At 36.2% G+C, this 25,773-nt stretch overlaps 2 protein-coding genes across 2 annotated transcripts; both read left to right on the top strand.

Annotated features, from left to right (window-relative positions):
* Window positions 1-8,426: 8,426 nt before the first annotated feature.
* LOC146748130 (uncharacterized) lies at window positions 8,427-14,586 on the top strand. Its single transcript, XM_085506391.1, has 4 exons — window positions 8,427-8,514; window positions 8,972-9,129; window positions 9,654-9,841; window positions 14,375-14,586. The coding sequence occupies exons 1-3, from the start codon at window positions 8,497-8,499 to the stop codon at window positions 9,781-9,783; spliced, it is 306 nt and encodes a 101-aa protein (XP_085362517.1). The 5' UTR covers window positions 8,427-8,496; the 3' UTR covers window positions 9,784-9,841; window positions 14,375-14,586.
* Window positions 14,587-16,425: 1,839 nt separating this feature from the next.
* Window positions 16,426-24,771, top strand: LOC146748129 (uncharacterized). Its single transcript, XM_085491623.1, has 5 exons — window positions 16,426-18,030; window positions 18,364-18,414; window positions 18,785-18,933; window positions 19,233-19,340; window positions 21,820-24,771. The coding sequence occupies exons 1-4, from the start codon at window positions 17,820-17,822 to the stop codon at window positions 19,311-19,313; spliced, it is 492 nt and encodes a 163-aa protein (XP_085347749.1). The 5' UTR covers window positions 16,426-17,819; the 3' UTR covers window positions 19,314-19,340; window positions 21,820-24,771.
* Window positions 24,772-25,773: the final 1,002 nt, after the last annotated feature.

Here is a 25,773-nt window from a genome sequence, read left to right as displayed (position 1 = left end):
TCCTCTGAAAAAAAATCGCGTCCTCAGAAAGGAGGTCCTCAGTATGATAGTCAAACGCAGGTCCTTGAAGAAATGGTCTGATTGCTAAACTCTACTAACCCATGTATACCTACAATAATATTATATTATGTAATTAAATATCAAGCCTGTAAACCCACTAGAAAGTGACGTCCTCGGAGACTGGTCTAGAAACCGAGTCCTCTGAGCATATAGTAATGCGAGTATGTGTGTGTGTGTGTGTGTGTGTGTGTGTGTGTGTGTGTGTGTGTGTGTGTGTGTGTGTGTGTGTGTGTGTGTGTGTGTGTGTGTGTGTACTCGCATTACTATATGCTTCGAGGACGTTGATAGGTTATTTGACCTGCCTCCGAGGACGTCTCAATGCTAGCGAGGACATTTTCAGGGTCCTCGGATTAAAGTGCTATAGAATGGCTTCAAATGACCTATTAACCACGTGACACCATTCTGAGACACGTCCTCGAAGAACGCGTAAAGTGTGAAAAATTTACACATTTTCGTTGGAGGCCCATTTCAGCCTCGGGCGCCCCCAATTTGACAGATACACACATTTCAAAGATACACGCAATTCAACAGTTATAACGCGTCTCACTGGTTAGTGCGCCACCTTTTAATGGCATATAGCAAAGGTATTACCACAATTCTAGTTTTAAGTGAGATCCGAGGACCCCGGGGGACATGAGAGGCCTCATTGTTGTCCAAAACATGATACACAATGTGTTAAGGTAGCGAGAAGGGTTTGATGACGTTTCTGATTAAAGCATTCTCTGTCTATTATCTCATTCAGAACCGTAATTTAGCTTATATATTTCAAAAGCCTAAGTATAGAGGGACACGTTGGCACAATCTGGAGAGTCAATGTTTACATAATTACTACGTGACCGCAAAAATGGCAAAACTTTTTGTAAAAATGACCAAGTCTGCGATTGCGAGAGTACAATGAGGGAATTTCCGGGTGAAATTTGGGCAAGGCATTGTCTGTAATCAAGTCTATTGAAATGCGTCTTCCATAGTCAAAAGACCTATTCTTCCGATTTCTACGCAGGTTTGTTTTTGGTCCCCTAATTACTCCACACTTGGCACCTTTAACATACTATTATTCTGTGACAAAGCATTTTCCTAAAAAACCCAGAAATATTTCGCACACCATCATTATCTTTTGAATGCTAACTGCGAGTTTGAATGTCCTAGTCCGAAGGCACTTGATTTGGCGGTGGTCCCAATAAGTCGTACTCAATCAAAACTTCAACTCAAGAAAAACGCGAAAAACAGTTTTCGATAATAAAACATTGGAAATTTGCTGCGTTATTATAAATATGCACTAAAATGGCCAAACACATTAACCACTGATATCATAGAACTCATAAAGAGTGTCAGATATAATGAATAATTTCAAGCGTGAAAAATGAAGAAAATTGCTGGCATTTGAGTTCGTACTTCAGGAACGTTCGGGCACGGTTACTAAAAAAGTAACCGTGGTTCGGGTTTTCATTGTTATGCAAACGAACAACGAGGGATAATCCTCTGACAAACATTACTGTCCCACTGTACACGCTGACAGTTTACAAACAAGCTAATCCTTCAAGTGTCTCTGATAAGAAATCTAACAGAACGGGTTTCATGGTGAAAAAAAAAATTGCTGTGTCAGAGTGTGACGCTGAGTGGCAGATTTTGTTTGCCTCGTCTGTCAACGCTTTTTTTTCCTCGCCATTGCGTTAGAAAAAATGGTATTAGTAAAATAGAATATTGACTTGGAAAATAAAACTATTTAAACGAAACTTCCGTTTTCCAATCACTTTTTTGTCTCGCTTTTGCTACCGCTTGCTGAATTCGACCGAACAATTTCCGCTTTTTTTCGACCGCGCAATTCCCGAAATATCATTCGGACTAACAAAAAAATTCCGAGGTTCACATTGCCTTATCATTGTTTTTCTGTTTTCTATATATGTTGAACAGCTGACACAAGTTCAAATACTTTTTGTTTTAACTATATATAATTATATGCACGCAACCTGACCCTTTGACCTAGATTTGGCTTGGACTGAATATTTTATTTTAAACAATATTCTGACGTGAAATACAAAATGTATTTCGACACAAGTACGACATGGTTGTCTGGGTTTTCTTTCCTGATTATTGAGTCTTCGCAATGTGTTTTGTATAAGTATTGTTGTTTTCCTCCGAGGCGAAGACAAGCTGAAAGACCATGAAGCTAAATGGCAGTTCCATTCTGAGTGAAAGAAAATATTTTCTAAGCCTAAAATAAAACCTAATATTACACCTCTTTGTGTATTTGTTAATATTTATTAGTATTTGTTTGGAATATCGTTGGTTTCTTCATACTGAGTTTAGGACGGGCGTCGATCAACACAATGCTGACAATGGACGTTAGATAAACACGCACTGTTTACGATAGGAAGCTTACACCTGTTATATCAGAATCCTTAACAGGATGTTTACCCGAATATTGTGCAAATTTGGACAAATTATATATTTATCACTCACTCAAAAATACGATACACTTGTCTGGAAGTGGTGAATTTTGAGATACAAATATGGCATTAAATCCATCGAATTTAGGGAAACCATGTTCGATCATGGTGTATATAAATTTTGAATTTTGAGATAATTCACTGGAACGATGCCTGATAATGTATTTAAACGATGTCGGGCCGGTTGTACATGAATCCAAATTAAATATACAAAAATGGACCAAGCAGTCCCTCAAGCTGGAAGACTTGAACTATCACTGAAACTTAGGGATACAATTTCATTGACGCCAAGTAACATAGTTTCAGGCCTGGCCAGTATTTTGTCGTAAATTAGATCAAGACTGTAGAACTTTATTCTGAAGACTACATATATATATATATTTGGCATGAATGGAATACAGTTTCTTCACGTGCATCGGCCAGGGATCAATCGCTGCGAACACGACCAAGTACATACTTGTGTATTTGTCTGCTGTCCAAGACAAGTCATTTTACAAGGACAATCACGAGGCGTGTTTCTACGGGAAAGGTGACTCAAAACGCTGACGAGATTGATTAAAATGAATTGTAATGAAAGTATAATATGTTTCCCCACCATGGGTGGCTAGGCCGCGGGTACACGGTGTCATGCGACACCTGCTCACGAATTATGCCGGCTATTTGCTACCCAGTTTAGTTTTCCAGCAACCTTTCCCAAACTGAGGGACAGCTGCTACAAAATAGGCAAAATATTAAAAGATAAAATTGCATGTCATGTTTGAAATGTGCATTGATATATAACATGTTACACTCAGTGGGTGTGCTACAGATTCCGATCAATATTACAATATATTTTATTTTCTATATTCAGATTCATAGATTCAAATATAGCCAATCACGTTATCTCACTGCGCGAAGCGGTGAATAAACTGAAATTACAGTAACAAAACTCCCAACACAGCCGCCATGGCACAAATAACCTTTAAATCCACCAGGCTATAATGTGACTGATATTTGTTTAAATGGATAACTCTATTGAACATGGTCGAGAATAAAAAGGTCTGTCTGATCACTGTGGTCTGATGCACTGCGTGTTTTATAATAATTTAGACACGTAAAAAGCAACGTGTGCAATTTGAATAGGATTAATTGGTTTTGTCTTAATTAGTTATTTTGTAATATATTTGCCGTATTTTAAGAACATCCGCTCAACTGCTGAAGCAGGCGATGTAGTGCCGTGGTCGTTGATAATGTTTAACTGAAGTGTAGCCGAGTTCTTTCCTTTTTTGTTCTTTCTTTTGAATATTAGAATTGGGCACGTAACAACTCTATCTTATTCATCAATTTTTTATCCCGTTGAACATGCCGTTTTATAACTACAAATATTTCGATTTTGATAGTAGGCATAATCTCTGCTGCCGACTGTCATTACATTTGTTAGAAAGTATTAGAACATGTAACCACAGTGTGTACTCAAAAAGCATCGAAAATCAAAAATGCTATTGACATGTCAGACAGTCCGCTAATAATAACCTATACTTAAAGTTCAAATTGTTGAGCCCCATGAATTGTATGCTAGTACTCCGAATGGGATATCACTGTACGCAAGGTAGTAGGACATGTGTGAAGCTAAATAACACATTGTAATAAACAGAACAAAATCCCGATATTGAATTTTGTTTTGTTCTAATAACTCATGTGCGCATTCACATTGTGATTTATTTTGGTTTGAACAATACGAAGTGCGATGTCTGCCCATACTGGGAGTACACGTTAGATAAAAACAGATCTATTCTAAAAACACTCAATAATAGACAACCCTGCAAAAAATTTAGAATCAAGTGCGACAATATCAAAATATGTCGTATTAATAAACGTCTTAACAACTTAAACTTAAAAATACTCGAAAATATAATGTATGTCCATTGAACAATTTAACAAAAATAATCTTGCAAATTTTTGACAACTTGAACATGCATTATTTCACACGAAAATAAACAATCACGCTGATATTTTGATAGTGATTTCAGAGTTTTCCTTGCCAAGAATCTTTTTTACAGTATTGACCTTTATGATGCGCTGTGTTAGTTACTTTATAGAAACGTTTTTGTGTGAAAGAATTCTGCCCACACTGTCGGAAATAGGACCAAGGTTAACGGTGCTATATGCCTATCAAGACTACTTTAGTAAATGCCGTATAAATATCCACTGCAATTGATTTCATGAAGAAACATAAACCTCGTTGAAACAGTTTGTACTTTTTTATCGTACATGATTTGTCGAACTGTCAAACGCCATATGCTTTTCCAAGACCAATTTAAGGAATAATAAATGTGGCTGTCTCTACCACCACCGCCACCACAAACAACGCCAAAATCATAAAATCGATAAAGACTAAAATTGCATGGAGTATGTTGCATGAGCGAAGTTGTTTTACTTATATATTTTATTAAGTATAGACATTAACTTATTTTCTCTTGCATCGTCTGTAGGATTTGTCATTTGGTGAAGCTTCGTACACATGCGTCAAAGATTCTTTTTCGGCGGATATCAGTATTTTGCTATCAGTTAATACGTGATAGTTAATTCAATTTTGGGGAAGCAGAGTATATGTTATGTAACAGGCACGGTTACAATCGTATTAGTATTTATAAATATCGCTATGTCGGTGTTTCCCGTAAACAAACATGTTTAATCCAAATAACTGGGACATAAATTCAATGTGATCAGGAAAAATGAAAACAGAGGTATAAACAAGAGTACCAATGCACAAGTTTTAATGAGCATACATTTAGAAATATCTAACACGGATACTCTATACTATTTGAGTACGTTTTTTTCAGTTACTTGGCAAGTAATTCTCAACCTAAATCAGGTCATATAGCAAAATATGTATGAATCATACACTTGCAATTAGTTCATAAACGGTTTTGATAATACACAAAAAAGAAACGTCCTCGGAGACAGGTTCTAAAAAACAGTTCTCAGATCATATAGCAAAATAAGTATGAATCATACACTTGCAATGAATTTGTACACGGTTTTTATAATACATAGAAAAGAAACGTCCTCGGAGACAGGTTCTAGAAACAGTCCTCGGATCATATAGCAAAATAAGTATGAATCATACACTTGCAATTAATTTGTATACCGTTTTTATAATACATAGAAAAGAAACGTCCTCGGAGACAGGTTCTAGAAACAGTTCTCGGATCATATAGCAAAATAAGTATGAATCATACACTTGCAATTAATTTGTATACGGTTTTTATAATACATAGAAAAGAAACGTCCTCGGAGACAGGTTCTAGAAACATTCCTCGGATCATATAGCAAAATAAGTATGAATCATACACTTGCAATTAATTTGTATACGGTTTTTATAATACACAGAAAAGAAACGTCCTCGGAGACAGGTTCTAGGAACAGTCCTCAGATCATATAGCAAAATAAGTATGAATCATACACTTGCAATTAATTTGTAGACGGTTTTTATAACATATAAAAAAGAAACGTCCTCGGAGACAGGTTCTAGAAACAGTCCTCAGATCATATAGCAAAATAAGTATGAATCATACACTTGCAATTAATTTGTATACGGTTTTTATAATACACAGAAAAGAAACGTCCTCGGAGACAGGTTCTAGAAACAGTCCTCAGATCATATAGCAAAATAAGTATGAATCATACTCTTGCAATTAATTTGTATACGGTTTTTATAATACACAGAAAAGAAACGTCCTCGGAGACAGGTTCTAGAAACAGTCCTCAGATCATATAGCAAAATAAGTATGAATCATACACTTGCAATTAATTTGAACACGGTTTTTATAATACATAGAAAAGAAACGTCCTCGGAGACAGGTTCTAGAAACAGTCCTCGGATCATATAGCAAAATAAGTATGAATCATACACTTGCAATTAATTTGTAGACGGTTTTTATAACATAGAAAAGAAACGTCCTCGGAGACAGGTTCTAGAAACAGTCCTCAGATGATATAGCAAAATAAGTATGAATCATACACTTGCAATTAATTTGAACACGGTTTTTATAATACATAGAAAAGAAACGTCCTCGGAGACAGGTTCTAGAAACAGTCCTCGGATCATATAGCAAAATAAGTATGAATCATACACTTGCAATTAATTTGTATACGGTTTTTATAATACACAGAAAAGAAACGTCCTCGGAGACAGGTTCTAGAAACAGTCCTCAGATCATATAGCAAAATAAGTATGAATCATACACTTGCAATTAATTTGTATACGGTTTTTATCATACACAGAAAAGAAACGTCCTCGGAGACAGGTTCTAGAAACAGTCCTCAGATCATATAGCAAAATAAGTATGAATCATACTCTTGCAATTAATTTGTATACGGTTTTTATAATACACAGAAAAGAAACGTCCTTGGAGACAGGTTCTAGAAACAGTCCTCGGATCATATAGCAAAATTAATTTGTATACGGTTTTTATAATACACAGAAAAGAAACGTCCTCGGAGACAGGTTCTAGAAACAGTCCTCAGATCATATAGCAAAATAAGTATGAACCATACACTTGCAATTAATTTGTATAGGGTTTTGATAATACATAGAAAAGAAACGTCCTCGGAGACAGGTTCTAGAAACAGTCCTCAGATCATATAGCAAAATAAGTAAGAATCATACACTTGCAATATATTTGTATACGGTTTTTATAATACACAAAAAAGAAAACGTCCTCGGAGACAGGTTCCAAAACAGTCCTCAGATCATATAGCAAAATGAGTATGAATCATGTATTTTAAATTAGTTTCGATAATAATACACAGGAAAGAAACGTTCTTGAAAACTGGGTCAGACCCTCCTAGGGACATTTTCTGGCCATAAGTAATTTGGAGCTACTCCATTTAGTCAGTTATTAAAAATGCGATATCTTATTTCGCCTTCCTCAAGGACTGGACGTTTGTTCATTTACCTGTCAAAACTAAAATCTTTCTTTGTGAATGAAGTATTTCTAATGAGTACATTGGCATCATGGTATTGTATTACCATACTTCACATTTGTTTAGTTTGTACTGTGTCTGAATGTGGCGCTGTCTGAACGCGTTTTTTAGTAAACATGTTACAAAAGTATGTCGTGCGTCCAACTTTCATGAATTCGGCTGTAAGACGTAGCACTCACGTTAAATGCAAAGAATTGCGCAAGCGAGGACTTTAATGTTTTCCGAGGAATTATTTTTTTTGCGGGTAAAATGGTGCTCAGACCGCGAAAGCGAGAATATTGGGGAACACATGGTTCCAGTACTTGTCTTTCAATGTAAAATGGAAAACGTTTGTGAAAGCGAAGAAATGTTACTACTCGCGTGGACGTGCGCATAATATGGGCATGGAGAAAAGGCCAACAAGTTAAGCATGGCGGGCACTCGAAGCACACGACGGTCACATCGACTGCTCTCTTCTAAAGAAGATCAAATAAAAGTGGCAGAACATTATATAGCCAAACAAACTGACCAGCCAGGATTTTATGAGACGATTGTGCTATGGAAAGGTATGACGTTCCACTGTTCACTTTACTGTTTCTATTTGTTGTCTGTCTTCAGCGACAATGTGCTAAATGCTGGGACCAAGCGCGTAGGTGTTACCATATCGAATACTAGTAATCTAAACAGAACACTTTTATAGTAGAATGCACTTACTGTAAAATAATTTCAAACTGAGTGACAATATTTTTTTTATCTAATTATTTTTTTATTTTGTACGCGTTCTCGTTGTTTTGTTTTTGTATTTCGGCAGTACGCATTAATATCTGGCGGCAATGAAAGTGCATGCTAAAAAAAAAATAACTGTGATTTATTGTTTAGACACAAAAATGAGATTAGCCGTAAGAACACTGATATTACACCAGTTTCCAAATACAAAATTCTATAATAAAACTTAGGGAGTCTTTGGTCTTAAGAGCTTAGGGGGTCCCAATAAAAATGGCAGTTTTGTTCTGATCGGCCGTGAATTTTTGATATGCTGTGAATGGAGTTATTCAGGAAGGTAATAATGTAAAGAATTAACAAATTTGTTGTGCTCAGTTCGGCGCGATTAATAATATGCAATCAATTTCCTGTCAGTTGACAACACATTATATTCTAAACCAAAGACTGACAGCACGTTTTTCGAAGACACTGTGCCGTTCAAACCATGGCAGTGGAATCGAAATTTACTTCAGTCTGCGTTAGATTTGTGCATTCAGATCTCAGTATATTGAAAAAGACGTTTGTTTATAGTTTTTAGCGATAATCAGCAAGTATTTCAGCTGTTCGTTGTACGATTCTTTGATGTCCCTCAGATGAGAATATATTTAATCTGACTGTTTGCCGTTTACCACGGTGCTCAATGTCCTAAATAACTGAACGGCCACATCACTGCTTCATGTTAACTTGTATTTCGAAATATATCCAAGTCACAAGTGTAATGACTAGTTTATCATTTATGGTTTATTTTATTCCAGGTAGAGGTGTTTTTGCTGGAAAGCAATTCAAGAAAAGAGATTTCTTATTGCAATACGATGGTGAACTTATTAGTGGGTCGGAGGGAGAGATTCGTGAAGAGTCTTCTGATGGCAGTGTATTCCGTTACTTTTTTTAAATTCAAGGATAAGACATATTGGTTAGTGTCCACATCTTTACAATCTTTTCATATGAAACTCATTTAAACTGCATTTAATATTAGCCTATCCCATAGTACTGTGTACATGTCTGTGTTGTGACTACTATGTGACCCTGTACCACAGCCACAGAAATTATTCAAACTCAAACACAACACATGTGGTGTTTTTTTTAATTCATACCTACTATCACCAATAAATTACATGAACAAATAAGGCCAGTAACCCCATCTACCAATATTTGTAACAAATATCAAATTCTTATTTTATGTAATAGTAAAGCTTTAACAACTTTGCCATGTTAGCCACAAAGAATATTTCTTCATTTATTTCTTTTAATGTAGTGGATGACCATATATGACTGTATGCAATTTACTATTATCAATAACTTGGGATTGCTGGTCATTCTTAAGTCTGTATCAAATGAATGATTGTGACAGTAAAAATAATCTTTTAACTCTTAGTCCATAAAAAAAATCTACCTTGCTATATATTTTTCAAAAGCTATATTTTGCCAATGTTGCAGTATCGATTCTACTAATGAACCTGGTAATGGACCTAAATATGGGCGGCTAGTAAACCATGAAAGAAAATTTCCAAATGCAAGAATGAAAAGGACAGCCATACCTGGCACTATTTGCTGTAAAAGACATTGACGTCAATGAGGAAATATTATATGATTATGGACCAGTCAAATTACCATGGGAGCATAAGGTAAGATAATGCTTATTTTCATAATAATGTTATAACAGCATATGCCTTATAAATATATTTATATACAATTTCCAGTTGAGAAGTTGGTGAAAGTCTGAAATAGGTAATATTTGTTCACATCATTCCTTTAACTGATTCCATTCGAAATTGCACATACACTTGCACATGTACTACCACAAACACAAGTACAGTAGGATTGTCTGGTTTGCAAAGTCCATTGGTGTGATATTTTTTCTTCTGATCGTTGACTTGTCATGATGTGTTCAAGATTTGTATAATTATTCCTGTTTTCCCCATGAAAAAGAATATGGACTGAGTGAAATATTTCTAATTTTCTAAAATACATCCTGACCTTGCTCTCGCTACATGTATTTGTTAATTTTGCATGTGTATGGTATGGCAGTATGTCAGTAGATATATCCAGAAAAATATTTTTAATGGTTTGAAAATGCCTATTGTTTGGAATGTTGTTCGCTATTAGTTTGCCCATACTGAGTTTTGGACAGTCAAAACCGATATCTATCATTCAGCAAGATCAGCTAAAACAGGACAAACCTGGACTAAAATTCCTGGGAATAATGTACAACAATGTGACGACTGAGAACCATAATTATTTAGGTACTATTTATTATATATATATTCTGATTTTTCATTGCTAAACCAAAAAAAAATTTAAGTTGTCTTGGTGAAACAGTCATTAAAATCAATGTATTGGTTCATTTCAACTATGCATTTATTACCTTGAAGTGTTGAAAAAAAAAATCCAATAGCAAACCCGGAAAATTTATGAATTTCCCTACTTCAGTGCTAAAAATGGTTGAGCATGTGGGTGTGGTACACTGGCAAATGGCTGTGGATAATACAACCGAACATGATTCTGTCATTCGAGTCGTGTTTCAATAAGCTGACTTCAATTTCCATGATATAAAATATTACATTTAATTTGCTAAAATCATAACAAAGATCTGAGTATTCAAATCATATAACAAGAGGTCACAGTTCAAGTTGCATTTATGAATGAACAATGTGCCATACGATTTGAAGCATTAATTAATTAATTAGCTACATTTGATCCAAATATGAGTTTTCATTGGCCAGAGAAGTCAATTGTTAATGCCCGTTTACCCATGAGAGAGACCCCCCCCCCAATCTTTAACATATTTTTAGCAAACAAGTTTTTTGGGCCACCATTCACTGAGCATGTACCTTTAATCCCTTTACAGTATTCAAAAAGAAACATGGATACAACTGATGCACAAAGGATAATCAGTATATCAGTTGAAAAAATTGCTTCAGATAGAAATCGGCTCTCATTCAGAAAACTGCGTATTGCCCCAAATATTCAAAAGATCCTGCTAGTATCTAATGTCATCAGCAAAGCTAAACTGGTTTTTTCAAGACAAATGATTATTGGGTTACAACAACAGCCCAGTTTGGAATTGGGATATCATGATTGCAAGCTAGAAACTATGTCAATATACAAGACTGAAGTGAATGTTACTGATAAGACACAGGAGTTGTTAAATCGTCATTCTAAGATCACAAAGTTGAGAAGTTGTATTCAGAAAGGGAGTATTAGGTCATGAATGGCAAAATTCTCCCCAGAGATGGTAATGGGACAAACATTTCAGTTTTTTTTTTAATTTACAACATGCTGTAATTTGGAGTGTATTTTAGTCCCCGTTCTAACGAAGTCCGTGCGTTCGTCCAGAGTCGTATCTCAGAATCCCTTGGACCGATTCCGTTCATTCTTTGCATGTGCCTAGTACTTTATGTGGCACATATGCACATGCAGTGGTTTAGTGATTCGATTCAAAATGGCCGACTGGCAGCCATCTTGTTTTTTGAAAATGTTGTATTTTTGACATGCTTTGTCAGTTTTCATTCAAATTTAGTACATAGATCATACATGTTAGGATACATGTCCCTGACCGTCTGTGAGTTCCTGAGTCTGTCCGTTCGTCCGTCCGTCCGTGCGTCAGTCAGTCTGTCCTGAGTCATATTTCAGAATCCTGTAGACCGATTCTGTTCATTCTTTGCATGTGCCTTGTGCCTTATGTGGGAGATACGCACATGCAGTGGTTTAGCGATTCGATTCAAAATGGCCAACTGGCAGCCATCTTGTTTTTTGAAAATGTTGTATTTTTGATATGCTTTGTCAGTTGCCATTCAAACTTGGTACATAGATTATACATGTTAGGTTACATGTCCATGCCGATTTTTTTCGTAATTGGATCTAAGATGGTCGGTATCTTTTTTTTTTTTTTATGCGGTATCTTGGACGTGCTCTGTCAGTTTTCATTCAAATTTGGCACATACATGTACTTTATACATGTTAGGATGCATGTCCATGACAATTTGTTTCAAAATCTGATTGACAGCCATCTGACTTTTTGGCCTTACTACTATTGATATTTCCACAATTTATGTACTATTTTCATTCATATTTGGCACATACATCATACATATCAGTGTGTTTCATAATCAGATCAAAGATGGCCGAATAATGGCTGTTTTTATTTTTGGCCATATTACTACTACACAGAACACGTGTTTTGATGTACCGTACTCGACCGGGTTAGCGCCCAGAGGCCTCAACTCAGAAAATCACGATTTTGTAGGGGTGGGCGCTTACCCGAGCACCCCCCTCGAAAGAGTGCAAATGAAAATTTTGATTCATCAAGTGACAGATTACGTCTTTGAGGGAAAATCAAATTACTAAATTAATTTGCGTCGTCATTGATTTTCACAATGAAGAAACAGAAATGATCACAAAAAATATGCACATTTTATTACAATATTAATTACGTACCACCATAATTTACGGAATTAAAAACATTTGAGTCTTTTGGAACACAGTCGAAGTCAAAATTGTCATATTATTTCCACTGACGAAGTTGTTGGATCGTACGCAAACTCTCGATGAAAATCACTTTCCGCCATGATGCAATTGCAGATTTGACCTACAGCAGCGTCGTTTGACCTAATGGGTCAAAGTTGGTTATTAACTAATCAGAATGCTGTGTTGTACTGACGCAAATTCCCGAAGACTTTCCGGTAACGCAATGCGGAAGTGAATAATCGATGTCGAAGTACGATCTGTTGGAATTGATTTCAGCGAATAAACGACATGGTTTTTCCAAAAAACTAGTAACTAGCCATTTTTGAGAATTAGACTGAATATGGCATGAAATATGTATCGCATTTTACTTGTATTAACAGGTCATTGTCGAAGCGTAGTTTACGCACGGTTACCGTGTTCTACGCATCCACAACATGTTCACAGCGGTCGATGTCCACGCTGTATCATATAAAAACGATTACCAAGATTCGTTACGCAAGACCAAGTTTTAAATTAGTTGCATTTTGAAGAGGTGGGCGCTTTGCCGAATGTGACCCCAAATATAAAAATTGCGCAAAAGTGGGGGGTGGGCGCTTGCTCGGGCATAGGCGCTAATGCGGTCGAGTACGGTAAATAGACAATCTGTTGTATACGCCACTTGGAACTCAAGTTTCAAGGACACGCTCGCGACAACCCCTCTGCTTTAATATGATGAGCACAAAAAGAACTTTCAAAAATTTAATGGGGACTGTGTCATTTTCAATGACTTGTAAACAATGTACCGGTAGTAGGGCTTGTAGGGCTTTTGAAATATGTTATAGAAAAGCTGACCTAATTTTATCCCACGTGTCCATTAGTAAATTTTCGCAGCTGGTTAAGTATTCAAAACAAGAAAAATTTTTGCATTATGCCTGTCACCTTTTTTGGGGAGAACAATGCCATTCCGGTTCCAGACCTTGGTCATGTATGGATAGATCTTGTGTGAACTTAATACATACATGTACATTGAACGTTTGCAAGTAATTTTGTTTCTCAGACTGGATTCAAAATGGCTGACTGGTGGTCATTTTGTTGTTAGTTTTGAATGTGGGGTGGGGGTTGGGGGAATTTTGTTGTAATGAATGTGGTTTCAGAGCTGTATCTGACATTAATTGACCAGGATGGATCTGATTCAGAATGGTGGAATGCTGTTATAAAGTATGCCTCTGACATATATTGATTGATGGCAATCAAACTACTATTCCTATGTCATTTCTTTCATGCTCTGATTCAAAGTGGCTGACTAATTTCAGTTATGTTTACTGTTAAAATAAGGATGACTCTTGTCATATCATGAAATGACTTGTTTTGGTAAAAAATTGTTTACTGGTAGCCATTTTTTATGAATTCTTTACCAGATCGCTGACATGCTTGAATATGCTTCAAACATCACATAAGCATCAAACTTAATGTTGTACATTTCCATATATATGGAACTGAATCTCGCTCATACATGAACAGATTTTGTTTACTACATGGTATATGCATTTTTCACATATAATGGTATTTAAAACATTATGTTGAAAAAGTAACGTGAAATAGCTGTGCTATTTCCAATGACTTGATTTTCTTGTATGCTGTTGAGTGAGATTAAATATAAATATTTATTGCTCTAAAATCTTTGTCTTCTTCTATTTGTATTGCTTTTGTAGATATTAAACTTGCAACAAACACATGGCATACCAGCATGTACCAGGGTGTCACGTATTACCAGAACGCACATCATCTGATGAAATCAGTTGTCTGTTAGCCAAGTCTCAAGTACCAGGGTGCGACATATTACCAGACCACACGTCACCAGATGGAATCAGTTGTCAGTTAGCCAAGTCTCAAGTTCCAGAGTGTGACGTATTACCAGACTGCACATCACAGGACGGAATCAGTTGTCAGTTAAGCAAGTCTCAAGTACCAGGGTGTGACATATTACCAGACCACACATCACCGGATGGAATCAGTTGTCAGGTAGCCAAGTCTCAGGTACTTGGGTCTGACACAATACCAGACCGCACATCACCGGATGGAATCAGTTGTCAGTTAGCCAAGTCTCATGTACCAGGGTGTGACATATTACCAGACCGCACATTAACGGATGAAATCAGTTGTCAGGTAGCCAAGCCTCAAATACCAAGGTGTGACATATTACCAGACTGCACATCACAGGACGGAATCAGTTGTCAGTTAGCCAAGTCTCAAGTACCAGGGTGTGACATATTACCAGACCACACATCACCTGATGGAATCAGTTGTCAGTTAACCAAGCCTCAAGTACCAAGGTGTGACATATTACCAGACTGCACGTCACAGGACGGAATCAGTTGTCAGTTAGCCAATTCTCAAGTATCAGGGTGTGACATATTACCAGACCACACATCACCAGATGGAATCAGTTGTCAGTTAGCCAAGTCTCATGTACCAGGGTGTGAGATATTATCAGACCACACATCACCGGATGGAATCAGTTGTCAGTTAGCCAAGTCTCAAGTACTAGGGTGTGACATATTACCAGATCGCACATCACCGGATGGAATCAGTTGTCAGTTAAGCAAGCCTCTAGTACCAGGGTGTGACATATTACCAGACGACACATCACCGGATGGAATCAGTTGTCAGGTAGCCAAGTCTCGGGTATTTGGGTCTGACACAATACCAGACCGCACATCACCGGATGGAATCAGTTGTCAGTTAGCCAAGTCTCAGGTACCTGGTTCTGACATATTACCAGACTGCATTTCACCGGATGGAATCAGTTGTCAGTTAGCCAAGTCTCAAGTACCAGGATGTGATGTAATACCAACCACACAACACCTGATGGAATCACCACTCAGTCAATCCAGTGTCAAGTACCACAGTGTGACATATCGTCAGACCACACATTATCCGATGAAATTAGTAGCCCGTTAGCTGAGATTGTTACTGATCGTCACTTGAACGCTGCTCCATTAACAAATGTTTTTTACGAACAATACTGACTCAGAATATGGCTGTACATGATTTGTGATGTTTCCATAATTCAGTTCGGATGAAATATCCTAAACAGGCTGGACAGGGAACATATTCAGTTGCAGCTATATGATATGATGGTCTTTTAAAGGGAATTAAAAAACCCTTTCTAGCCTTGAGTACTTCCACATTATGTGCATGATTTCCTTTGTTTGTTAGCTTTTGCCACAGCAATTTTCTTTTAGCGCTTCTGTATTTGAAACTCAACACATGAGCTACATCTGGTTCTTCACTATGCTTGCTTTCAAAATGCCTAGGTAACTTTGCAACTGGCTTCATACAGTACACACAATACTGGTATTTGTCCCATTTCCTTTTTTCTTTGTGTTATTTGCTGTAAGAACCAACACAGATGAAGTTTCAGATACAGTTGCCTTATTTTTGAGAGGATGATGAAGTATCAGGTTTCAAAACAGCACATACATTACTTGAACATTTGTTTTCTTCAACATCTTTTCCAATGCTTAATGACTGAAATTGGGGTGTAATGTTAAACACCTCTGACTCACAATCCGACGATTCAGATGTAGAGGCTCCATGATCATCATAATCCTCACCATAACTTTTATTTCTAGACATTTCATTAAATAGCTTTCTTTGTGATGTGCAGTCTGGTAATATGTCACACCGTGGTACTTGAGACTTGGCTAACTGGCGACTGATTCCATCCGGTGATGTGTCGTCTGGTAATATGTCACGCCCACATTTCTGTGCATATTTGTTCAAGCACATGGTAGCACGTATTGGATTCTCTAAATCCTGGAGACAGGCAAACACATACAGATTGGTTTTCAGAACACCAACCGACTCTCTCTTATCCATAAGCAATGTGACTTGATTTTTCACATGGTGTGTCAGAATGACCGGAACATTTCTACCTCTTTTTCCTCTTATTTCAACTCGTTCAAACAACTGACATAGGGCTTTCTCCCAATCCGACAAATGACATGCTTCTTCCATGTTTGCTCCACGAGATTCCCTGAAATCTGTAATTGTTATACGTTCCATCTCGCCACTTCTTTGACGATTGAAGATAATTAACTGTATGAGGGTGACTTCACTTAGCTTCTTCCATGACGTTTTACAGGTGTTTTCTTTAAGATTTTCATAATTGTGCTGCTTTTTTCAGATATTTGTTCATCCTTACAACATCTTCCACTAATGGTAGATCGTTTCGTTTGTTTCTCTTTTGTTCTAGCTTTGAGCTTAGTGCATGAGAACTAATTTTTTGAGCCCACTGCATCTCACACAACTTGAGGAACCTTGTATATGCTATTTCCATATTAGAATTTTCACTCTTTATGGCATCAGTTATACAGATTGCAGCACGCTTTTTCAAGGCATGTCCCAACATCAACGCTAGAGATAGTTTTCCAGCTTCATTTGTGCAGCTTCGATTACAGCATCAAATTTTGTAGGATGAATAAAATCCCTTAAACAAGAGTCTTCTTTACTCTGCTTCCTCAACTCTAAAAGTAGTCTTGCTAGTTCCCTCATCTTTTGTTTGACATACTGATGTCAGGTAGAGGCAGTACCAACTTTGATGTATTCTCTGTAGCCATATTCTACAATCAGATCATCATTTCCTGCTGTAATTGACACATCATCCTGAATCATTTGGGATAAAAAAATTTCAGCCATACCAGCATTTTTACTATGAGGTGACAACATTCCGGCAACTTGCTGTATACGATTATGAAATGCCTGCTGTGGTGCTTTTTGAAACATCCAGACTGTACATGATTTGTGATATTTCCATAATTCAGTTCGGATGAAATATCCCAAACAGGCTGGACAGGGAACATATTTAGTTGCACCTATCTGATATGATGGTCTTTTAAAGGGAATTAGAAAACCCTTTCCTGCCTTGAGTACTTCAACATTATTTGCATGATTTCCTTTGTTAGCTTTTGCCACAGCAATTTTCTTTCAGCATTTCTGGATTTAAAACTCAACACATGAGCTACATCTGGTTCTTCACTATGCTTGAGAATCCAATACGTGCTACCATGTGCTTGAACAAATATGCACAGAAATGTGGTTTGACTTGCCCTGAATGTTTCAACTCAACCAATCTTAAGAAAGCAAATTGCAACTATGTCTCAACTTTTCAACTTGAAAGACAATGGACAGGAAATTTTGGCTGGTTTTTTGGGTCATTACATCAGAGTTCATAGGAAGTTTTATAGGCTCCCACAAGACACCCTGCAGATCGCTAAAGTCAGCAGAATTATACTTGCTTGTGAAAGAGGATCTGTGGAAAAGTACAAGAACAAATCACTTGATGACATAGAGATTGACTTGAATGGTAAGTATGGATTTACTTTAACGTACATGTATGCCAGAATATTTTCAATGAATGTGGTGATGGTATGTTCTTTTTTACCGCCCTATATTCGTGAAAGTAATTTCTGATTGGATGAAGTCATTTCGAAATTGTATTTATGCCAAAGCCACAGTTCCTGTGGTTGGCAAAATGGTTTTCAACTGCAGTTTTGAAATTTTTAAATGTTATTCTAAAATTGTTAACTTTATCGTAAATCACATTTATGCCTAAACAAAAATGGATGTTCTTACATCAAAAAAAAAATTAATTTCTCATTACTATTGTATGCTTCATCAATATGTGTGTTTATTTCAGAGGTTTCAGATGATGAAGAATCAGTGCTGATTGATATCAAGACTCCTGAAGGTATGTGAGAGTTATAATACTGGAAAATCAAGAATTTATGGATGGATTGACGATTAGAAACAAGGTGGCTGAATGTCAATCATTTCAGTGTTAAAAAAATCATAATTAAGCATCAGCTTCTGGATCCATATCTCTGACATGTTTATGTTCCAACTATATTACTATAAACAAAACTATACATCTTAAGTTTGATAACTAACTGGGACTGTGCCATGCATGGCTTGTTTTTTATAAAGGGGAAATAAAATCCAACCATGAAACTATTACATTACGTTATTCTTCATGAACAGCGTCTGTGTTTGCACACACTGTCACAGATCAGTACATTTCCGAATCTTTATTACTTTCATTATACCTGGTATTTTTTCAGCACCTACTGAGAAAACAGCAGATTCAGCTGTATGTAAGATAGAACCGTATTTGATACTAGAATCCAGTTTTAGGAATCTCAAGAATGGGAATGAACTTTCTGATGATATTGTCAATTCTGCTGTCTATCCTGCCACTCAAAAAAGAGAGGTAACTTAAAGTTATATTAATTTAAAGTTATATTAATTACTTCACTGAGTCTGTGTCACATGTACATCATTGTAATTAGATAAGAAATAATTTGTGTACACTATAGCATGCTGTACAGTTATCATGTGCTAGATAATATAATTAAAAAATAGAAATGATAATATTATAAAAGCTAAATTAAATCTTGTTTAAATTGTTAATACAATAGGGGACATTATACTATATAGTTTTTTATGAATTGCAGGATTCATTTTTCTTCTTTCTTTTTCATTTACATTTTACTTGATTCTTCCTTTTAGTTCAGCATGAGCTTGCTTATCCTAAAAGAAGGGCATCTGGCAAAAGTGATGCTTTTTTCACTCAGACTTCATCTAGTGTAAAGAAAAAAAGCAGACAGATGCCTCAAGGTATGGAACTGTTTCAGTATGTAGCTGCCAAAATTTCAATGTGTATTGCACCTCATAGACTATGACTTTATGATGTCTATTTAAACAATAATGAACGACCCGCCAACCTATAATGGACGAAAGCTCACTCCATTATGAGTTGACAAAGAATTTATTATTGTTATTTTTTGAAGCATTTTCAATATCAGTGGATTTGCTGCCACTAAAAAATGGAAAATTTCGAGAAAAATCCACAGTGAACAGAACTGTTTCGCAGTCACTGGCCTGTAAATCTGAATAATTTAAAATGTCTTTCTGAAAATTGTATTCACAATCTCATATGGCAAACTAAGAAAGAAACTAGTTTTTATCCATCAAATATTCTTGTAATTAAATAATTCACAGTGTGGTGTGGAGTAGCATTGTAGTGGTCGCCCGAGTGAACGGCACACAGTGACTAGTACTTTTGGTGTCCGTCACGACCTTGCACTATGCTATGCTAGACCGCCGCCTATGGACTGACGGAATTGACTGTGCGTAGGAGTGTGTACCATGGGTACATGTACGTTGTCGTATTGTTACCCAATCCAGCAAGTGTTTTCAAACCATTGAGGTGGATTTTATTGGCGACAGTCCTGTAATAGCTATTTTCAAATGCTACGAGAGGCCCATGATTTGATGAATACTTCAAGCCAAACGAATGCGTAGCGAGTGAGTGAACATGGCTGGAAAGCTAGTGGGTGTTAGCCATCCTACAAACAGTGATTTTAATCTTGCTGTATAAATAACAAGTCATTGTTAACGACACAGTCCCCGTCCAAAATTTTGTGATTTGACATATCAATTTGATGCTGATGAAGTCATTGAGATTAGATTGAAACCATTAATAGGAGATGGATTTGTAAAAAAAATATGATTTATTGCTTTTACATGAGACTTGGACAATCATATTGAATCAAATTACAAAAATAATGTTCGTGTTGATGTATCTATTGGTATACTGTTTTTGTACAAAATTTAAACAGAAATATTCATTGCATTCATAGGAAAGTAGGCATGGGTACCATGAAAAACAAAATGGCCGCCATATTTGTTTGAATCACGAAAAAAGTATGACGTGCACCTATAACCAAATGTGTATGATCATCATTCCAAGTTTAATCCAAATCGACCCAGTCATCTTTGAGAAACAGCCTCGGACATGTGAAAATGACGATTTAGCGCTTTTACATTAAAATTGGGCATCGGCCAGCCATATTGAATTGAATCACAAAAACCATGCTGGTGCAGATGTATCTCTTGGTATACTATCTCTGTACAAACTTTAAACAGAGACATTCATTGCATTCAAGATAAAGTAGCATGAGTACCATGAAAAACAAGATGGCAGCCATATTTGTTCGAATCACGATAAAAAAATGACGTGCAACTACAAACCAATATGTATGATCATCATACCAACTTTGATCCAAATCGGCCCAGTCATCTCTGAGAAACTGCTGCAGACACGTTTAGGTATCAGAAATAGCAAATTTTACATCCAAAATGGCCACAAGTCGCCCATTTTTGCTCCGATAATAAAGTAACTTGACGCGTATATGTAAGATATTATGTCTTCATGTAAAGTTTGAATGAAATCAGTCAATTGGTGTTTGAGATATAGCTCCGTACGTACATACATAGGAATGGACGGACGGACGGACGGACGGATGGAACTAACCCAAAATGATAGTCCCCGTTTTCGGACTTCGTTCGAACGGGGACTAAAAAAAAGACACCTGACAACAATCTTGTTTCACAAATAAGTGTAGTACTACTATTCATTTTTCTGTACTCACACTCTGTAAACATAGCAGCATCTGCTTGGTTGAATCACCCCGGGTTAACCTTAGTTCATTGACACGATTAGGGACATGACAGCGGCATCAGTCGTAGAATCTAGAAGCATGCCTACTAGATGAAATGCTTCAGCCGAGCGTGCTTTAACGTAGAGAGCTAACGAGGATGCTTGCAATTTCTCTTCTTAAATAGTTTCTCCTTTATTCGTTTTCGAAAACTACATTGTAATCAAATCCATGGTACAGGGATCAATAATGGGATACATTATTGCAAATAATCTGCTGCATTGACATCATAAAATCCACTGATATTGATAATGCTATAATATAATTAAATATAAGGTTTACTTTAAAATTGCATTACATCATTTATTACATATCCATGTTGATTTGTTTTTGTTATGTTTGACTGACTGGTGGTCATTTACAAAACCATAAAAAATCAACATATGAAAATGTCATTTAATTTGAAATTACTCATAGGATATTACTTATACACCTTGTTTTGATTTTGAGTGATGGCAATTTTTCAACTATTATTTCAAACAACTTCTTTTTGAAAATCTAAACAATTTTGCAGCAACAGATTTTGATTTGCGGCTGTCTATTTACCTTGTTACTTTGTAACAGTAGATTTACTTGATATTTTCTTTTTGTGTTAGGTGCAGAATATAAGATATGGAGTGTTGAAGAACAGATGGCTGTTAAAAATTATTTTTCGCAAGATATTAGACTTCTACACATGTCTGGAAAGGCTGCTTGCAGTAGTTGTTTACAACAGAATCCAGTTTTGTGCCATAGGTCCTGGAAAAATGTAAAAGATTGTGTTCGTAATTTGATTACGGTACATAAGAGGCGGAAGGATAAATGAATTCTGTTATTATTGCTGCCAGATGTTATATAATAATGTGGTATACATCAAACTGTAAAAGAACTGCTAAAGAGCCGCCAGTTCATATTTGCTACCACACCTGATTCTACATCTCACCTCATCAGGTGCTCGGCTATGGTAGTATTAAACTCTTTTTATAGAAAGGGAATCGTTCCAGCAGGATTATGATTTAAGGTATAGATACAGGTTCTTGGGCACTTGGGAGTGAATTTTTTTTTTTTTTTGCTTTTTTTATCCAAAGTCTTGGCTATAGATTGTTAAAATTTCGCAGTATTGTGAATAGTGGAACATACTCAAAAGACGATTTTAAATTATAGAAAACAGGTACAAACATTTTCTTTTTTGAATGTTTAGCAAGATTTAGCAAGGCTGTACATAAATAATCAAAAAGAAACATGGTGAAAAAAGTAATGACGGGATCTCCATATTATGCACTGTATTTAACTTTTTTCAAAACAATAATAGGTTGTTGTCAAAATAGTGTGAGAATTTCAAGACAAACTAACATAAACTGTGGGAGCTAATTAATTTCCAATCTCTGTGACTAACCAGAAAACACGAACAGAGATAATGCCTGTTTTATGAAAGTGACGACGTTAATCGTCTACAAAAATGGCTATTGCATCACAACGACATGCCAAAATCCATCATACATCGATGCTTGCTGATGTTCAATTGTCAGATAAAAAATAAAATAAAAATATTTACAATTCAAGGGAAACGGACGTAAAATTGTCTGCAGAGTCAACACCTTGCGCGAAAACTGTCACGGTGTCGTGTTATCATTTCCACTGAGTGAGGGGCACAATGGATCACGTAAAGCTGATGAGATATTCATACAGTTATATAAACATTGCGGATTGAGTCTAAATTTACTTTCCCTCAAACCTTAAAAAAATACATTGTATGACTCAGTTTTTCGTGATCTCCAGTGAAATGGACCATGCGAAGTTAGACGACCAGTTTGAAATGGGCCGTAATATTTTGCTACACAACGGCTATTTGCAGTTTTTACTACTCAATCAGTCAACTGCCTGTGAGAAAAAATCTAAATGGGAGGGAAAATATTGTAAATCGAGACAGGTTTCATTCAACTAAAGATGAGATGGGTCGATAAAAATTAAACGAACCCTGACCTCTGGAAGTACCCGATTTATAGAGTGCCTTAGTACCAGAGGTTGCAGAGCATACATACAATGTACTTTTCAACATCGCTACAGGTGCATGCTAGCTGACAAGGGGTTTCCGATTGAGGTAACCAAGATGGCATCACAGAGTGCTTCATTTTTCCGTGGTGCTTAAAAACAGAATCTTGTTGGCAATTTTTCTGTAATTTCCAGGGTATTTTTTTATTTTTAATTAACCAAGCATTTTACGAGCATGCCATTGACAAGTTATCGATACAGCTCAGCAATGGTGTTTATCCATTGCATTGCAATGCTATCAGCAGGGTGATCTCTACAGCAAAACGAAAAATGTTTACTTTGTATACTTCAGTTTTAAAATACCTTGGGAGAAAAAAAATGTGTGAAAACAAAAATATTTAGTAATATAACAATATGCCAGGCTAGAAGTTGTTGACATGTTGCGAGATAAGGGTGAAACTGTTTACTTATCATTTACAACTGTAAGCAACGTAAACAAACTTCGGGACTTTTAATCACATACGTGTGCCTCGGTTCCCTCTATTTTAAAATCGTTTTTTTGAGTGTTTCAGCATTGACAATGCTCCAAAATTTTAACATTATCTAGCCAAGACTGTCTGGGTAAGAAAAAGCAAAAAAAAAATAATTCACTCAAAGTGCCCACGAACATGCATCTATACCTTAAGGCCACTTCATTGTTATTGCAATGAATCTCACACTGTCAGATATTGTGGTCAAATCTATGCAGGTTGTTGTAACCTTTGCAGTTGGGTCATACCTTCATTAATTTCTGATAACTGGTACTATAGAAACAGTGACAGGTTCTTAAAGCGACAATAGATTTTGAAAATTTTTGTTTAAATATACCTACATAAAGATTACCAAAATACTGTTTTAGACATAATTGCGTGGAGATTGGTCAGCCTTTCAAGCTGGGAACGTATTTGACCCAGGGCCCTCAGTAAGTTATCATGTACTGTAATTTTTCATCAAAACTGGAATTCAATAGATGGAGACCATGACGCAACCGTGCCCCCCCCTTATTTCACTGACAATGATTTAATGTACAATGTCCGTTTATGCTATGCTTTCAGTGTCTGCAGGAAATGTTTTATTAAAATGAAAATATCGATAGTTGCATCTATTGTCGTTTTAACTACAGTGGTCACAAAAAAATTATGTCTTTATACTGAACTGAATGTGTGATCAGGTGAAACAAACCTATCTCTGCTACTCAGTAATACTACATGTGCACTTGTCCTACATTCTAAAAAAACATGTTACACTGATTGGTCTTATGGTAATCATGTCAATCAAAATCATGCTTTGCTCCAAAAGCCAATAGCAAGTTTGAGATATTCTGTGTACATCATTTGTTACTTAGGATGAATTATAAAAACATAATTGGATTCTAGAAATGTAAATGTTATTGAATTGAGCTCAATCTGAAATAAGTGGCTGAATTCATGGCTTCATTAATGGAGTTCCTGTGTTCTTTGTTATGATTAATTAATATTTTCATGTATTTCTACCTCCATATATTTTGTTTTTCATCAAATAAATCCTAAAGCAAGGTGGTTGTTGCACCATGGCCTGGTTGATAATGGACTTGTACCAATGCACACAATGCGTGTGAAATACATTGTTTACGTGTAATTCAAACACCCGCTGCGCCGACCACCACCCTTTAAGTTTATCTAGAAACAATGCTAGATAAATACTGATACGAGTTCATTGCTCTGAGAATTACAGTTGCAGTTTATGCAACTATCAGTGTTGTCCCCTACTGGAGATGTACATTGCCATTTTGTACAAAAAAAGTTAAAAAGAAATGCTTGCTTCCCTAATAAAATTGTGCAGAACGAGAGGGGAGCAGCTACCTTCCCTACCCAATTTTCAGCACCACTAAGTTATTGAACGATGTTGTATATACAAAAATATCCACACCTATTTTTATTTATACATTCAATCACTTAACATCCATTGGAATGGATGATAATGGATAAATGAAAAGTGACATGACAAAGAAAAAACAATTAAAAATTTAGGAAGTGTTGCTGTCTAAATTCAAATCAGATTTACAAATATTAAACTAAAGGTATTCACAGAGATTTAATGCTCAAGCAAATTTGTGAATATTTTGTATACATAAATGGAATGTTTTTGTGCTGGGCATAGACAGGGCAAGGCATCACAAATTGTTTTTCATTTTTTCGATCTGATTTTTGTTACAGAGAAGACATACCTAGCATTTGCTGGTAACTGAGTGTATGAGTTTCAATTCTCTATAACAAATATTTGACAATCTTACTGCCATTTGTGAATTGCACTTATATGTGTGAATGCTATGCTATTGTTCATATCAGTTCGAGGACATGTGAAGTGACACTTTGCACATGAGGGAGTGACACCCCCGAGATTTTCCACGTCCTCTGAAAAAAAATCGCGTCCTCAGAAAGGTGGTCCTCAGTATGATAGTCAAAGGCAGGTCCTTGAAGAAATGGTCTGATTGCTAAACTCTACTAACCCATGTATACCTACAATAATATTAAATTATGTAATTAAATATCAAGCCTGTA

The sequence above is a fragment of the Saccoglossus kowalevskii genome, chromosome 2 (genome assembly GCF_978046115.1).
Source record: "Saccoglossus kowalevskii chromosome 2, keSacKowa6.1, whole genome shotgun sequence".
Taxonomy (NCBI): domain Eukaryota; kingdom Metazoa; phylum Hemichordata; class Enteropneusta; family Harrimaniidae; genus Saccoglossus; species Saccoglossus kowalevskii.
Note: the sequence above shows the minus strand (reverse complement) of the source record. Positions and strands in the feature narration are given on the sequence as shown.

Excerpts from the sequence above, each read along its gene's own strand:
- LOC146748129 (XM_085491623.1), top strand. The coding sequence starts at position 17,820 with ATGTCTCAACTTTTCAACTTGAAAGACAATGGACAGGAAATTTTGGCT. Across the intron at positions 18,031-18,363 it reads CATAGAGATTGACTTGAATG|AGGTTTCAGATGATGAAGAA; the intron begins GTAAGTATGGAT and ends TGTTTATTTCAG. Across the intron at positions 18,415-18,784 it reads TGATATCAAGACTCCTGAAG|CACCTACTGAGAAAACAGCA; the intron begins GTATGTGAGAGT and ends GTATTTTTTCAG.
- LOC146748130 (XM_085506391.1), top strand. Across the intron at positions 9,130-9,653 it reads TTCAAGGATAAGACATATTG|TATCGATTCTACTAATGAAC; the intron begins GTTAGTGTCCAC and ends CCAATGTTGCAG.